This window comes from Mauremys reevesii, linkage group 3 (assembly GCF_016161935.1).
Source record: "Mauremys reevesii isolate NIE-2019 linkage group 3, ASM1616193v1, whole genome shotgun sequence".
Classification (NCBI taxonomy): Eukaryota; Metazoa; Chordata; order Testudines; family Geoemydidae; genus Mauremys; species Mauremys reevesii.
In genome coordinates, this window is record NC_052625.1 from 125,974,156 (window position 1) to 125,990,727 (window position 16,572).

The 16,572-nt window shown below is 43.9% G+C and overlaps 1 protein-coding gene across 1 annotated transcript in view; it reads right to left on the minus strand.

Moving 5' to 3' along the window:
• Positions 1 to 16,572, minus strand: part of SLC16A10 (solute carrier family 16 member 10) — a 185,913-nt gene that overhangs the window by 61,140 nt on the left and 108,201 nt on the right. Inside the window, exon 2 of the mRNA XM_039532466.1 lies at positions 6,620 to 6,764. Within this exon, the coding sequence (XP_039388400.1) occupies positions 6,620 to 6,764 (145 nt within the window). The remainder of the gene's footprint in view (positions 1 to 6,619; positions 6,765 to 16,572) is intronic.

Sequence of the window (16,572 nt, forward strand, 5' to 3'; positions counted from 1 at the left end):
GGGTAAAACAGAGCAGGAGATATACAATTCTCCCCCAAAGAGTTCAGTCACAAATTTAATTAATGCACTATTTTTTTTATTTTTTTTAACTCTCAGAGAGGTAGCCATTTTAGTCTGTATCTGTAAAAAGCAACAAAGAGTCCTGTGGCACCTTATAGACTAACACATGTATTGGAGCATAAGCTTTCGTGGGTGAATACCCACTTCGTCAGACGCATATTTTTTTAACGTGTATCATTACAACGGAAGTATGTCCTCTGGAATGGTGGCCGAAGCAGGGAGGGGTATATGAATGTTTAGCATATCTGGCACATAAATACCTTGCAATGCCAGCTATAAAAGTCCAAATGCCTGTTCTCATTTTCAAGTGACATTGTCAATAATAAGCAGGCATCATTATCTCCCATATAATATAGTGTGGCTTCTATACTATATAGAAGTATAGAAGCTCTTCTTTGTCTTCATGATTGGCTGAACAAGAAGTAGGACTGAATGGACTTGTAGGCTCTAAAGGTTTTTTTGAGTGCAGTTATGTAACAAAAAAAATTTACATTTGTAAATTGCACTTTCACGATAAAGAGATTGCACTACAGTACTTGTATGAGGTGAATTGAAAAATACTATTTCTTTTATGTTCTTTACAGTGCAAATATTAGTAATCAAAAATAATAATATAGAGTGAGCACTGTACACTTTGTATTCTGTGTTGTAACTGAAATCAATATATTTGAAAATGTAGAAAAACATCCAAAATATTTAATAAATTTCACTTGGTATTCTATTGCTTAATAGTGCAATTAAAACTGCGATTAATTTTTTCGAGTTAATCATGTGAGTTAACTGTGATTAAATCAACAGTCCTAGTGGGTATGGAACGTAGTATAGTTAGACTGTCTGTTCAATGAACAGTCTTGAGCCACCCTTGAAGACAGCACATTAGCAGTCTTGCATGGTGTATAACAAAAGTACTAACTGCCATATGCCCCAACCGCTGAAGACCGTTCTTGACCAGGGTTTGAGGGCTGATCTGGATTATGTTGACTATGCTGGATAGGGCCATGAATCAATAGCAGCAAGAGTCTACCTCCCAATGCACAGAATCCAGCTGCGCATGTATAAATTTTAACTTTTGCACAGGGGTTAAGGTGGCTTTGCAAACTGGCCATGAAGTTACGTCCAGGAGGTAACCTTTCAGAAGTCAAGGTAAAGGAACACCAGAATTCTTTTTCTGCAGAGGTGCGCCACTACTACTACTTTGAAAAGATCCCTGGGGCAGATTATAGGCCAAAATGGAGCACACTGTACCGAAAATGGTCCTGACAGTGAACTGTAAGTATCTTTTGTGGGATGGGGGGATCACTATATAGAAACGTGTGTCCTGAATGTTGAGGGATGAGAACCAATTCCCTTGGTCCAGTGACAGAATTATTGCTGCGACCATCAACATTTTGAATTTTTTTGCCTTCAAAGGTGGTGCATATGGCATGGGTGAAGGTATCCATGGGTGTTCATACCAGTTAAATGGTGGTTATAGCCATCTCTCATGAGTGATACCAATCTCCTCAGAGATCTCTGGAAAAGAACCTCTATATGAATGGAGAGGAGAGCATTGCACAGATATTGGGGAGACCGAGGAAAGATCTTCATCAGAATCCTCCTCTTCCAATCACTCTATGGTGGTGGAGTGTCATGGAGAACTTGAGAGACAGTCTTTGGAAGTCTTTTGAGAGGAATTTTGGGTCTTTTCCTTAGATGCACTCAAAGAATACGATGGGGAGATAGTGGAGGCAGTGAACTTACCTGGAGACCAGCGTATGGGAGGGAGGAAGTCCCCTGCCTAGGGTCACAGAGGCAGGGCACAGTGAGCTCTCCATCATGAGGAGTTGAAGTTTGATCTCCCTATTTTTTCTGGCTCTAGATTTTAATGCCAGATAGAAGTGGCACTTTTGGGAAATATGAGATTCCCTGAGGCAACAGATGCACTGGGAGTGTTCATCATTCACCAGGATTGCCTCCCAGAACAACAGGCAACATTTGAAACTTGGGGAACTGGGCATGCCCTTCCAGTAAAGAAAGTTTCAGAGTTTATCTATTACCTATATATAAAAAGGTGTTTTGTTTTTTTTAAAACTACTACAACTAAAACTACTAAGTACTAACTACTAAATACCACAAGGAACAACTATAATAAACTATTAAAAGAGCTAAGGGGACACAGTAGAAGTAAAACTCAGCACAGACAACTGCTAAGGCTCCATCTCAGGCCAAGGCAGTTGAGAAGGAACTGAGGGCTGTTCGCCGAGGCAGTGCTATATCACAAGAGCTCGCACATAAGACTGAGTAACTCACAGGCACAGACTGAACAGACACTGCTCTGAAAAATCTACGATCAAAGTTGCAGGAGGTGCAAGCTCATTTAGAATGGAGCACCCATAGGGACACTACTTGAAGAATCAGTTTTGTGGATATATGAAGCATATTGGCTAAAACAGGTAAATTATGTGACCATCTGCAAAGCTCTATAATCCCATTGTACACAGCCCTAGTTGCGTTCCATTACTGAACAAAATTTTAGCAATTAAAAATATATTTTAAATCTTTACTAATAAGTGGCTTCATTCTAACAGTACTTATATTATTTGGAAAAAAACTCCTAAGTGCATAAACACTGAGTTGTTTTTCATCATAGCACATAAAGCTGTCTGTGTCACCTCCTTTTTGCCAGAGTATACCTCTGTAAACATTCTATGGAACTGCAGAACTTCTCAGAAAATTCTATTTGACTAATAATATACCTGGGGGGAGAGAGAGTGTGTAGGAGGTAATACTTGCACAATGTACTACCCCCATAAGAAGTTTGCTGCTCTAAGCTCTGCAGATCAATTTATGACCCATATTTTATGAAAGAGGACCAACAGCAGCAAAATAAGACAAAAGAGTAAACAAGTAAGACTGATTAGCTTTTATGACCATCAGCGAAAAGTAACAGAGAAAATAATTAAAAAGAAACTAAGGTATAATCTGATAATGACAAACCAGAACCACTTTTGTAAATGGTAAATCATATCTCCAGCATTAGATTCCTTTGAAAGAGTTAAATGCACACAACATACATATAGTAAAATATTTCTCCTACATGCACACTTCCTACATCTTTGCCTCTTAGTGAACAGGTTTCATATTAAAAATAACAGATGTAACACAATCATAGCCACATTTATTGGCTGCATGAAGTTTATTTTTAGAGTAAATGCATACTGTACTTCTCTACATCTAAACTATGCCTTCATCTACTTTTTGATTAGATCATAGGCATAAGTCATTTTACAGACTGAAGAACAGTATTAAAGCAAAGTTCAAATAAGCTAATTTGATATCTTTAAAAATTCACTTCCTTCCACTTTCTTCTTCCATCTTTAAGTCACAATGGATACCAAGGGAATACAGAGAGGAATTGTATCTGGTTTCAGAGGAAAGTAACACGTTCCTGGGCCCAAAAATGCTTAATTAAAATAGAATTATGATTAGGAATACATATCAAATTAACACAGTATTGAGGGAAGATTTACAGAGACACAGGCACCTCATTCCCATTGACTTTCAGTGAGAGAGACCTTTGAAAATCTACCCCAGAATATCTAATAAAATATGTTAAACTAAACATTTGAATCTTAAGCCACACTGACAGTTTAATTTATTAGTTAACTGACTTGCGAAACTGTGTGTTTTGTTGTTTACTTTAAACCTAAGGGGATATTTTCTTTTTCTTGTTAAAAGTAGTAAACATTTCCAGAACATATATAATCACCAACCTAGGAGCACAAAGAGCATAACCAATACGAGTATGCCCCTCCTGCAAGTGTCAGAGAGTACATGGTATTACTAAAGTCAGGATAGTTAAGAGAAACTGAATTATTTATGAATAGGGTGATCAAACAACAAGTGTGAAAAATCGGGACGGGGGTGGGGGATAGGCACCTATATGAAACAAAGCCCTCAAAAAATCGGGACTGTCCCTATAAAATTGGGACATCTAGTCACCTTATTTATGAGCCCCACACCTTTTTCCCTGGAAGGAATTAAAAGAAGTGATCTGGTTCCCTGGGTCACCTTTCCTAGTGGTGTATGAGAAAGAACTGGTTCCCAGTTTCTCAATCCACCAGTGTGCATATACTAGACCAGCGGTTCTCAAACTTTAGCAACTCGAGGACCCCCATTTTGATGTAAAAATTTTCAGGGACCCCCAAGCTCCCCCCACTCAGCCCCAGGCCTGGCCCCCACTCCATCCCTTCTCCCAAGCCCCAGCCCCATCCCACCTCTTCTCAACTCCCATTCACTCCATCTCCTCTCCCTCCATTGCTCGCTCTCCTGCACCTCACTCACTTTCACCAGGCTGAGGCAGAGGAGTTGGGGTGTGGGAGGGGGTGCGGGCTCTGGGAGGGAGTTTCAGTGCAGGAGGAGGTTTGGGGTGCAGACTCTGGGCTGGAGAAGGATTGGAGTGCGAGACTGGGTATGGGCTCTGGCCAGGCGGCACTTACCTCAGGCGGCTCCTGAAAGTGACCAGCACATCTCTCTGTCAGCGGCTCCTAGGGCCAGAGGGTCTCTGTGTGATGCCCCTGCCCGCAGGCACCGTCCCCACAGCTCACATTGGCTGCAGTTCCCAGCCAATGGGAGCTGAGGAGTCAGCACTCGGGGCAGGGGTAACGCACAGAGACCCCCTGGCTCCCCCCCTCAGGGGCAGCAGGGACATGCCAGCCACTTCCAAGTGTGGCATGGAGTCAGGGTAGGCAGGGAACCTGCCTTAGCCCTGCCAGACTTTTAGCACCTAAAATCTCCCGGTTTGGCTTCAGTAGCCTCTGGGAGATAGAGGGAGGAGAAGGAGTTGATCAGCAGGGCCCATGGACCCCCTGGAGTATCCTCAGGGACCCCCCCCCCAGGGGTCCATGGACCTGAGTTTGAGAAAGGCTGCACTAGACCATATAATCACTTCAGGGGAATGAGATTCAGGGTGAATCAAAGGCCCCTTCTGCAGAAGAGAACTGCTTCATGACTGGTTTGTTGGGCAACCATATGGTATTGGGAGGGGCACCATGTGTGGAGATTAGGGAGACCTTGAGTACATGCAGGTTCCATACCAGTTCACGAACATGATACAAGATATGCTTGTACTAATTTACATAACAAATGCTATGTGCCAAATGCTCTTCAATTTCTTGCGATTCATCGGATGAAAACAGGTTGTAAAATTTTAGAAAAATAAATCCAATTTGAAAACAAATGTTGATATTTCTGAATTGTTTTCAATAGAAAATAAAAATGTATTTTAAAATGTAATTTTAAGTTGACAGCGGCCCTCTGAGTTTCTAAAAATAACCTTAACTGACCTTGTGCATTCCCTTCACCTTTATTTAATGAAGAACTGGTGTAAATATTACAACTCTACAAACTTTTCGTAACTGTTAACAAGTGAAAAAGAGACAAAGTAGGTGAGGTAATCTCTTTTATTGGACCAATAATATTACTGTTCTCACCCACGTTGTCTCTCTAATATACTGGGACCGACACAGCTACAACTACACTGCATAGGAGTGAAAAAGTAATAGATTTTATGTATGTGCCTCAGCATATTCTGGTGATCATGTCATTTTGGCATCAGCAAGCAATGTGAGGAGGGATAAAAATGTGTGTGTTGGGCGGTGGGGCGAGATAAAGTCTTCGATTCAAAGTGAAAATGAATGATGTAAATACAGTGAGCTTTCTAGAGTCACAGAGGGTGGATGGAGTAGAATTGGTTAACATTTTCACACAGGAATGATGGGGAACAGTATTGCTTCTGTACTATATGTTAATGTTGGTAAAATGTTTAATATGAAAAGTACTGTGTAAGTATTAAAAGGTCTATACTGGTAAAGATATTCACATGTTTTGCCACAAACATCAGGTAGTCTCAAGGAGGGTCTGTGGCTGAAATTAGGTGTTACTTGGATCTGTATATTTAACATATGAGGTGAAGTTTTGGAGTCAAGAGAAAAATTATAGATTAGACTTGATGGTTGAGAGAAAGGAAGTTTCTGGATAGAGGATGAGTTGATACAGGATCCGAGTTAAAGTTAATTGCAGAACCTTAAAACAAAAGTTTTCAGGCTTTAATTTACTAAAATGTTTCAACAGCATTGCTTTAATTTATTTATAGTATTTACAAATTTAACCATGCAAAAGGAAGAAGATTTACGTCTGATAATGTCAAACAACGTAGTTTATGAAAGAATAAAACAAGAAGTTTCTTTGCACCCAGCTAGTAGAGTTGCATAATCTGTAATGTTTATCATACATAATGCTATGGCTATGGGTCATTGGCAGTGAAGTGAAATTGGGACCTCTGGATCTTAAAGCATGAGCCTCTAGTGTCCGACCTAATAGGTCCAGCTATGCTGGTTCAAAGCCAGCAGCAGACTCATGAACCTCTGTTTAGCATAGCCAATAGAGGAGGACAAGCAACACACTGAATCGGCATAGGTTACACATAACTGAGCACAAAATATTCATTTATGACAGTGAATATAGCAAGAGTACCTGCCATCAGAGATATAATATCAAAGGAAGAAAGCAGAATTCTTACCTTACAAAAGAACTTAAAAGAAGTCCAACAAACCCCACTGCAGCTCCAACAATGGCTATTATTCGACAACCAAATATGTCTGTGAATACACTGACTACAGGAGAGCAGAAGAAAATCATTCCCATGGACAGGGAACTCACCCAGGCTGCAGAAAACACAGGGTTGGCATTAAGAATAAGAGATTGATTCAAGCTTTCAATTATATGATGTAAGAACAGATTGTAATAGTTTTATTTTAATGGAAACAACATGGAAGCATATGGTAAAAACAGAATCATAGAAATATAGGGCAGGAAGAGACCTCAAGAGGCATAGGCACAACTCTGTCCGTGCTCTGGGCTGGAGCTCCCATGGAAAAAAATAGTGGGGGCTCAGCATCCACTGGTCACAGCTGTTCCTTGTCCCCATGCATAAGCTGATGGCGGGGGTGCCACCGCTACTGCCCAGCAGTTGATGGGGACTGTGCCACCACAAAAGAAGCTGATAGGGAGTGCCACTGCCAAACAGCTGTTTGGTGGCTTGGGGAGGGGATTGGGAGAGGGCAAAGAGGCGGTTGAGTGGGAGCCTCGGGGAGAGGGTGGAATGGGGGCAGGAAGAGGTGGGGCAAGGGGAAGGCCTTGAGGGAAGGGGCAGAGTGGGGGCAGGGCCTCATGGTGAAGCGGGGGTTGAGCACCCCCAGCAAAAAGGAAAAGTTGGTGCTGGTGTCAAGAGGTCATCTAGTCTCTCCCCCACCCCCAGGAAGACCAGCATACACCTAGATCATCTCTGGCAGTGTTTGTCTAACTTCACCTTAAAAAACGTTAAGTGATGGGGATTTTATGACCTGCAACCTATTCTGATACTTAACTATTTCTAACGAGAAGGCATTTTTCTAACCTGAATGTCCCTAACATTCTAACCTAAATGTCCCTTGCTGCAGATTAATCTGATTTCCTCTTGTACTTCCTTTAGTTGACGTGGAAAAAAAAATTGATCACCATCCCCTTGGTAATAGTCCTTAACATATTTGAAGACTGTAGGCAGGGCCCTCTTCAGTCTTCTTTTCTCAAGACCAAACATACCTGAAAGCTTGTCTCTCATTAACAGAAGTTGGTCCCATAAAAGATACTACCTCACCCACCCTTCTGTCTCAGAAAGATATTAGCCTTTTTGGCAACCACATCATGTTGTTGGCTCATGTTCAACAGGTGATCTGCTATAACCTCCATATCCTAGCCAGCAGTACTACTGCCTAGGCAGTTGCTCTCCATTTTGTAGCTGTGCATTTGATTTTTCCTTCCCAAGTGAAGTACTTTGCACTTCATTTAATTTCATTGTATTGAATTCAGACCAATTCTCTAATTTGTCAGGATTGTTTCGAATTCTAATTCAGCCTCCAAAGTGCTTGCAATCCCTCCAAGCTGGGTGTCATCTGCAAATTTTAGAAGCATACTCTTCACCTCAATATCCAAGTCATTAATGAAAATTTTTAATTGTACCAGACCCAGAACAGACCCCTGCAGGGCCACACTAGATATGCCCTCGCAGTCTGACAGCAAATCATTGACAATTACTCTTTGAGTCCTGTCTTTCAACCAGTTACGGTGAGTACCTTATAGTAATTTCATCTAGACATTTCCCTAACGTCATGTGGGACTGTGTCACAAGCCTTATGAAAATCAAGATAAAACATATTACTGCTTCTCCCTATCCACTAGGCCAGCAGTCCCCAAACTTTTGAGGGTCACATCACCCTTTACCCCTGTCTGGGCCCTCTTCCTCTCCACTCCTGCCCCCAAGCTGAGGCCAGGAGCAGGGCCGTGACTGTGTGGGGGGCAGGGAAGAGAAGACACATACGAGGGTAAGGGGCTGAGTCTGGCAGGGGCGGCTCTAGGATTTGCGCTGCCCCAAGCAGGGCGGCACGCCACGGGGGGGTGGTCTGGCGGTTGCCGGTCCCGCGGCTCCGGTGGACCTCCCGCAGACATGCCTGCGGAGGGTCCGCTGGTCCCGCGGCTCCGGTGGACCTCCCGCAGACATGCCTGCAGATGCTCCACCGAAACCACGGGACCACCGGACCCTCCGCAGGCACATCTGCGGGAGGTCCACAGGAGCCGCCTGCCGCCCTCCCGCGGGACGCCGCGCCAAGCACGCGCTTGGCGCGCTGGGGTCTGGAGCCGGCCCTGGAGTCTGGGGGTGGGTCTGGTAATGGGGCCACAGCCAGGGGCCAAGGCTGGGGGCAAGAGCGGAGCCAGCGGCCAAGCCTGTGGCAAAGCGAGGTTCTGTTCCCAGCCTTGCCCCCGGGCTGGGAGCAGAGTCATGCTGAGGTTGATGACAGGGTCAGGTGCTGGGGCTGCAGCTGGGGGCTGGACCAGAGCAGAGCTGGGGGCGGGGAGAGGCTCGGCGGTGCTCCCACCCCTCGTGGGGACTGGCCCATGGCCTGCCATGCCCCCCAGACATTCCTCCACACTCCGGAGGGGAGGCACCCCCCACACTTTGTGGACCTCTGCACTAGGCCAATAAACCTGTCAAAGAAAGACATTTGCATGATTTATTCTTGACAAATCCATGTTGGCCATTATCTGTCACCCTATTATTTTCTAGGTGCTTACAAATTGATTGTTTAGTAATTGTTCCAGTATCTTTCCAGGTATCAAAATTAGGCTGACTGGCCTATAATTCCCCAGATCCACTTTGTTCCCCTTTTAAAGAGAGGCGCTATGCTTGCCCTTCTCCAGTCCTCTAGAGTTAATATTTCAACATGTACCTTAACAGTGGCAGAAATTGAAAGCTGGATAAATTTAGTATGTTAAGTAAAATTGGATGTTACCTGCACCATTAATACAATCAACCTACAAACATTTTTTTGCAATTTTTCCCCCAGAGATCAATCCAGCATTCAAACTTAATTGCTTGACTTTCTTCCAAAGTAACTGTCTTAGCTCACTCTACACCATAGTCTACTCTCTGCTCCATGCCTCCTCTTTAACTTGTGATTTTCTACTCAAGACAGCAATGAACTCACCTCACATGATTAGGTCTCAAACGCTGTTTTAGAATAAAAGGGTCTGAAATATTCGGAACCAGAGGCACAGACTTTGAGTTCCCAGGGGTGCTCGACCCCTGCTCTACCCTAGCCCCACCCCACTTCTTCACCCAAGGCCCCACCCAGCCCTGCCTCTTCCTGCTCTGCCCCCTACCCCAAGTGCACCCCTTCCCTCCCTCCACCTCTTCCTGCCCCACACCTCCCCTTCCCTGCCCCCAGCGCCTCCTGCATGCTGCTGAATAGCTAATCGCAGCGGGTGGGAGGCGCTGGGAGGGAGGAAGAGAAGCTGATCGGCAGGGCCCATCGGCGGGCAGGAGGCACTGGGGGGGGGGGAGAAACTGATTGGTGGGGCTGCCAGTGGGTGCTGAGCACCCACTACTTTTTTCCCCGTGGGTGCTCCAGCCCCAGAGCATCCAGAGTCAACATCAATGTTCAGAATGATGGATACATTAATGTGTATCTGATTAAGCAATAATCCAAGCAATCTCTATATCTGCCTAGTACTAATCACAACATTACTATTTTCTTTTTCTTACCTGTTGCCCACTCTAACATCTAGATTTTGTTCAACTGAGGTTCAGAGTTCACATAAAAGGTACCAGACTGACAGTATTAAAAACTGAAGTATTATGTTCTCAAAACAGAAAAAGCAGTAGTGTTCCCACAATACCTCGGGAAAGGCCTCAAACCTATTCTGGACAGACTACACCTCAAGGGACAGGAATATAATTAATTCTCCATATTCCAGCCTGATCTGTACCAAGAACACCAATCATTACCAATACTGATGACTGTTGTAGATCAGAATTAATCTGTCAATTTATATTTGGTCCAGAGTAGAAATAGTGTGAAGACAATCATAAAAGTATGTGAACTCTATGTCTAAAGTGAAAGGTGGAAAGCAGGTTCCATTCAGGTTAACACCTGGAGTGAGGACAATTAACACATAAAAACATTGTTGCTAATCTAGAACAAAAGAGCATAGAGCCCTTGTAGGGTGGATAATTAAGGTTTGTCCACATGGGAAAATTTACCAGCATAATTATGTCACTATAGTTGTACCACTATAACTCCTGTTGTGGACATATTCTTATTTTGAAATAAGTATGTCTCTTTCCAGATTAGTTTATGTCACTTCCAAAGAGTGTCCACATGGGGAGTTATAGTGATGTTATTATGCCAGTTAATTTTCTTGTGTAGACAACCCCCTATTTGGAAATAAGAACCTGATTTTCCAAAACTGGTATAACTGAGTGTAGGATTGGGCTCCAGATGTGAAGGTGGGTTTGGAACCTACAAAGTTTTAAACTTGTAAAAATGGGACAAGACCAACAGACACCAAAATTTGAAATCCAAAGCAATTAATATAATCCTGAATAGATTAGAGATACATACAATTAATATTTAATAAGAAATATCTTCCCAAATGGTATACCTGGGTAAATACCTGTGTTTGAGGTGACAAGGGAGCATATCAAAGTCACTGAAAAGGTATAACTGAGGAACCCTGGGAAGGAAAAGGGGAAAACCCCATTGTGCTAGGTACTGTACCATCGTGATGCTGTACAATTGAAACATGACCATTTATATAATTAATATTGCCACTATTAGACAATTGCAACAAATCTTATATGAAGTATGTCATGCAAGGTGTCAATGGAAAAGCTGATGGCCCATTAAAGAACACTTAACACTCTCACAATGGGCCATAGAAGAAGCCTCCCTGCTCATTGTGTCTTCCTGTGGAGGCCTTATCCAGAATATGGGTAATGGCTGCCCCTATGAGTCATTATGCCATGTAAGAAGGACAAATGATTTGCTCATGTGACCCTGGACTCCATCTGTACCTGTAATTTTCCACAGTCTAAAGCTGAGAGCTTTGTTTGGGACAGTGAAATTCCCTCCACATGGGAGAAGGTATAAAGGACCCTGGAAGCATCTCCATTTTGCCTCTTTCCTGCTCTGATCTCTGGACTATGGACTTACACTAAAAGTAGCATATTGACTATGGACTGAGGACCTTCCAATCTTTTTTAAGTTACCAGAGACTCTACAAGCCAACAGTCTGCAACATCACTGCTACAAACCTGATCCGAGAACTTTGCAATGATTGTACGTATATGATTTATTTGACCATTTTAATTCTCTCCTCATCTCTTATAAATAAACCTTTAGATATTAAATACTAAAGGACTGACAACAGCATGATTACTGAGTAAGATGTGAGTTATATATTGAGCTGGCTATTTGGCTGCTCTCTTGGGATTAGAGGACCTTATATGTGACTAAATTGTTTTTTCAGTAAACACTCATCATAGAATCCAGTGTCTGGGTGGTGAAGCAAGGGCTGAAATGCCTAAGGAGACTGCATTTTTAACTTCTTGCTAACCAGTGAAGTGAGACAGAAGTTTACTTTTGTTACTGGCTTGGTATATCTTATGATAGAATAACCACCAGTTTGGGGCTGATTTTGCCCTATTTAAATAAATAAATAAATAATGAAAAAATTGTCCTGAATCTGCCATCCTCATCTGTGACTCACTGAGACATGGTGGCAAACACTACAGAACAAAGATGCTCCCTGCCCCCCGGCCCCAGCTCACCTCTGCTCCGCCTCCTCCCCTGAGCACGCCGCAGGGTCAAAGTAAGCACCCACTGGCACCGGGAAAAGTTGGCACCTATGCTCCCAAGCATAAGGGACAGATTGGGAGAAAGCACAAAAAGATACTCGTTAAATTTTCAAACAAATGGGACTCCTGGGTCAAAGTTGGGAGTCAACATCTTGATTGTGAATGAGAGATAACAAGAAACACGAGGCTAGGCCAGGAAAGTCCTTGAAAGTGAAGACCAGTAACTCATGATGAGATAGAGAAGGAGATTAGAGGCAGTGTCCTTGACACTTCCAGACAAAAAAAGCCAGACAGGAGTACAGATATACACATCAGAAATGTAAGATTGTAATTGTAGAAATGTAAAATGTATTACTTATTTTCCTGTAGAGATAAAGGACTAACATAGCTCTTGCAGAGTTTAAAGGCTAGATTCATGCCACAGAATGTAGAGTTCAGTGACACTCAATCTTCTGCAACCAGGAAATGAAGAGTTAAGGTACACAGTCAGAAAGGACATGAGACACTACAGTATTACCTTAAATCTTCAGTAACAGTTTTCTGTCAATCAAGCAACTGATATAATTTGGGGAACCATCAGAGCCATGACTTAAGTGTCAAGGCTGCACAAAAACACTTTGGTACAATGTGTCATCCATAAGAAATGCTTGGGTTTTTTTCTGAACCCCCTTTCTCAAATGACAAATTTGGATCACTAATCCTACCCTGTACCCCCATGAGGCACACCAAATTTCAAGGCAATCTGAATAAGCAAGGGAATTTTAGAGCACTCAGAACAGAAAGGGCTTCTCAACCTTAAATTCAGCAGAGATAGTGCTTCACTATAATGTTGTATGAAATTAATCAGGAACAGCTTTGCTGTATCCAGATCCTTAACACAGGATAAAAGTCCCCCTTTCAGGATTAAGGAAGGATAGGAGATGGCTGGAGGAACGGGGCTTTACACATCTATCTGCAGCATAGGAGGTTCAGAGAGGTGTGAACTGACCCATTCATCTCAATGTGATTTTTTTAGCTCTCCCCACTCAGAATTTGTGCTTCCCAGATGCCAGATCACAAGGTGGGTGACAGAAAGGGGCTCAGAGCCCCTCAGTGACAACCATCCCCCCAGATCCTGGGTCACATGGGGACAGGGAAAGGAGGAAACATCCCCAAAGGGACAGGTTCTTCCCCCACAGATCCCAGTACATGCACAGAAAGGCTCAGACCCCCCCATCCCAGATAAGAGGGGGGGAGGGCGAAGGGCTCAGATACCCCCTAAGGGGCAAGGCTCTCCACATTCCAGAAAATACACCAGAGAGAAAAATGTGGGACCTGACACCCCAACCCCATATCTTCCCCACTCACCCTGGCATCCACCCTTTGGTGTGCTATCCCTCTCCTCGCTGCTGCTACTCCTCCTAATCCACACCCCCATTCTCCTGACCTGAGTCTCCCAACCCCTCACGTTCCTCCTATCCCATCTCCCATTTATCCCTCCCCATAATCCCTCTTCCCCTCGCTGCAGTCCCAACTTTCCCCTCATTGTCCCCCACTCCTCCGCCCCTTGGTCCCCCTCCCCCATAGCAAGCATTCACATGAGTAATCTATTTTCTTTCTGAAGAGTTTGAGCATCTTCTGAATTTTCTGATGTACTCAGATTACATTTGCCCAAACCATTTGAAAGAAGCAAGTTGTAGCAACATGCCTATATTTCATTTTCAAATTTCTGCCAAAGGTAGAGAATTTGAATTTACAGAGCCTGGAGGCAGGTCAGGTTTAACGGCCACAGCATTATTTCCTTGAGCCTTGCAGATAATGTGAAAACAGGCTGGGAAGCAACCTTCTTGGCTAGTCTTCCTGCACATACACTGTAATCTGTTTGGCCCATCAGCATTAAGCTCGCCAGAAAGGTTCGAGTCCAGCTCTTTTTTGAATAATGTATTCAGTATCATTTTCCCCAGAGAGGTAGGGGTGCCACACACTAACAGAGGTAAATGTCAAGCAATTGGAGACCATTTGGGGTAAGATGAGAGCCATGGGCTGATCCCCAAGTGAGTGCAAAAAAAAAAATTACTGGTAGAACTTGTCAACCGTAAGAAATGCTGTTTGGGGCTTTGTTTGTTCAGGGTTTTTGGGGTGGGGGGGAACAGGGGAAGTTGGGTGCAGGGAATCGTATCTTGGAAAACCCTTCCTCAAATGACCAAATCTGAACCACTAATCCTACTCTGCAGCCCCATGAGCAGCACCAATATTTAAGGCAATTCAAATAAGCAAAGGGATTTTAGAATGCTTAGAAGAGTTATTCTTTAAACAGAAAATGCTTCTCAAACCTTAATATATTAAAGCTGAGCTAAAGTTAAGCATAGAATCATAGCGTTAGAAGGGATCACAAGGGTCATCTAGTCCAGTGATTTTCAAACCATGGGTCGCGACCCAGAACTGGGTCAGGGAATGGAAGGCACTGGGTTGCGGCGGCTCTGGTCAGCACCGCCGACTGGGCTGTTTTAAAGTCCCATTGGCGGTGCTGCAGAGCTAAGGCAGGCTAGTCCCTACCTGTTCCAAAACCGCACTGTGCCCCAGAAGTGACCTGCAGGTCCAGCTCTTAGGTGGGGGGCCCTCCCACGGGGCTCCACGTGCTGCCCCACCCCTGAGAACCAGCTCCGCATTCCCATTGGCCAGGAGCGGTGCCTGCAGGCAAGAGCTGTGCGGAGTTGCTTACGTGCCTCCACCTAGGAGCCAATCCTGCAGCTGGCTGCTTCTGGAGCACAGCGCAGTCCACGGTGCCAGGACAGGTGGGAAGCCTGCCTCTGCACCCCAGCTGTGCCACTGCCTTCGAGCCACCAGAAGTAAGCCTGCACCCCAAGCCCCTGTCCCAGCCCTGAGCACCCCCAAACCCAGAGCCCCTTCCTGCACCCCAAACCCCTCATCCCTGGCCCCACCTCAGAGCCTGCACCCCAACCCCCTGCCCCAGCCTTGACCCCCTCCTGCACTCCAACCCCCTGCCCCAGCCCAAAGCCCCTCCCACAGCTTGAACCCCTCATTCCCGGCCCCACCCTGCAGCCCTCACTCCAACCCTCTCATCTCCAGCTCTGTTGGGTCACAGGCATCAACAATTTTCTTCAACTGGGTTGCCGGAAAAACAAGTTTGAAAACCACTAATCTAGTCAACCCCCTTGTCATGATGCAGGATTTGTTGTGTCTAAACCATCTGAGATAGGTGAAATGTATGATGTTTTAATCAGTTTTCTTCTCTACATTCCTAATACTATTTGTTTTATTACAACCCAGTGGTTTTAAATGGCTTAGGAATTTCACACAGGTTATCCCAAAGAGGTGAAAAACCACCCTCAGAGAGGAGGCAGAAAAGGAAGTGTATCTGGAGCCTAACCAATTTGTGATTCTTGATTAAAGGGCACAGATTAAGGCGTCCTCTCCCATCTAAAATGTGTTCTATGGAGGGATGATGTCCTCCAGAAACACCTAAATGACCATGGGATGAAAAATGGAGTTGAAGGGTATAAGGAGACAATGCTTTTACATGTGGACATGGAGCTCCGGTTGAGACCACTAATTTAACAACATATGTTAATTACTGTTTTGTGGCAGCTCAGTAACAATGTCAGCCACTGAGAGATGGGAAAACTTCAAAAGATTTGGTTAAGATGCTTACTCAGACATCTGATTTGCAAAATTGGCATGGACAAATCAAGAGAACAGGCATATCACATAAGATAGAGTACTTCCCGTTTCTGCTTGAACCACAATTACCATGACAAAGGTTATTCTCATGCTATTTCAGCACACTCACTCTTCCAGTTCTGCCTGGAATCAGGAAGTGAAAGGTGGTGCAAAACTAGAGAAAATAAGTTAACCAAATGTTTAAATCTCAAAAAAGAACTGTACTTGTAGTGAGATGCTCCCACTAGGAATCTCAAGTATTTTTCTGTATGTCAAATGACAAGACATTAGAGAGACAAAGTGGGTGGGGTAATATTTTTCTATCAGACCAACTTCTGTTGGTGAGTGATGCAAGCTTTCGAGCTACACAGAATTCTTACAGAAGTTGATCCAGGAGAAAATATTACCTTACCCACTTTGTCTCTCTAATATCCTGGGACCAACACAGCTACAACAACACTGCATACAGGTGAACAGATATGTGAAAGAAGGCATCTTGCACGTCAAAAGCCACAAACCAGTCTTATTCATAGATTCTAAGGTCAGAAGGGACTATTGTGATCATACAGATAATCATTGTGATCAACTAGATAATACAGGCCATAGAACTTCCTCAAGATAATTTCTATAGCATATCTTTA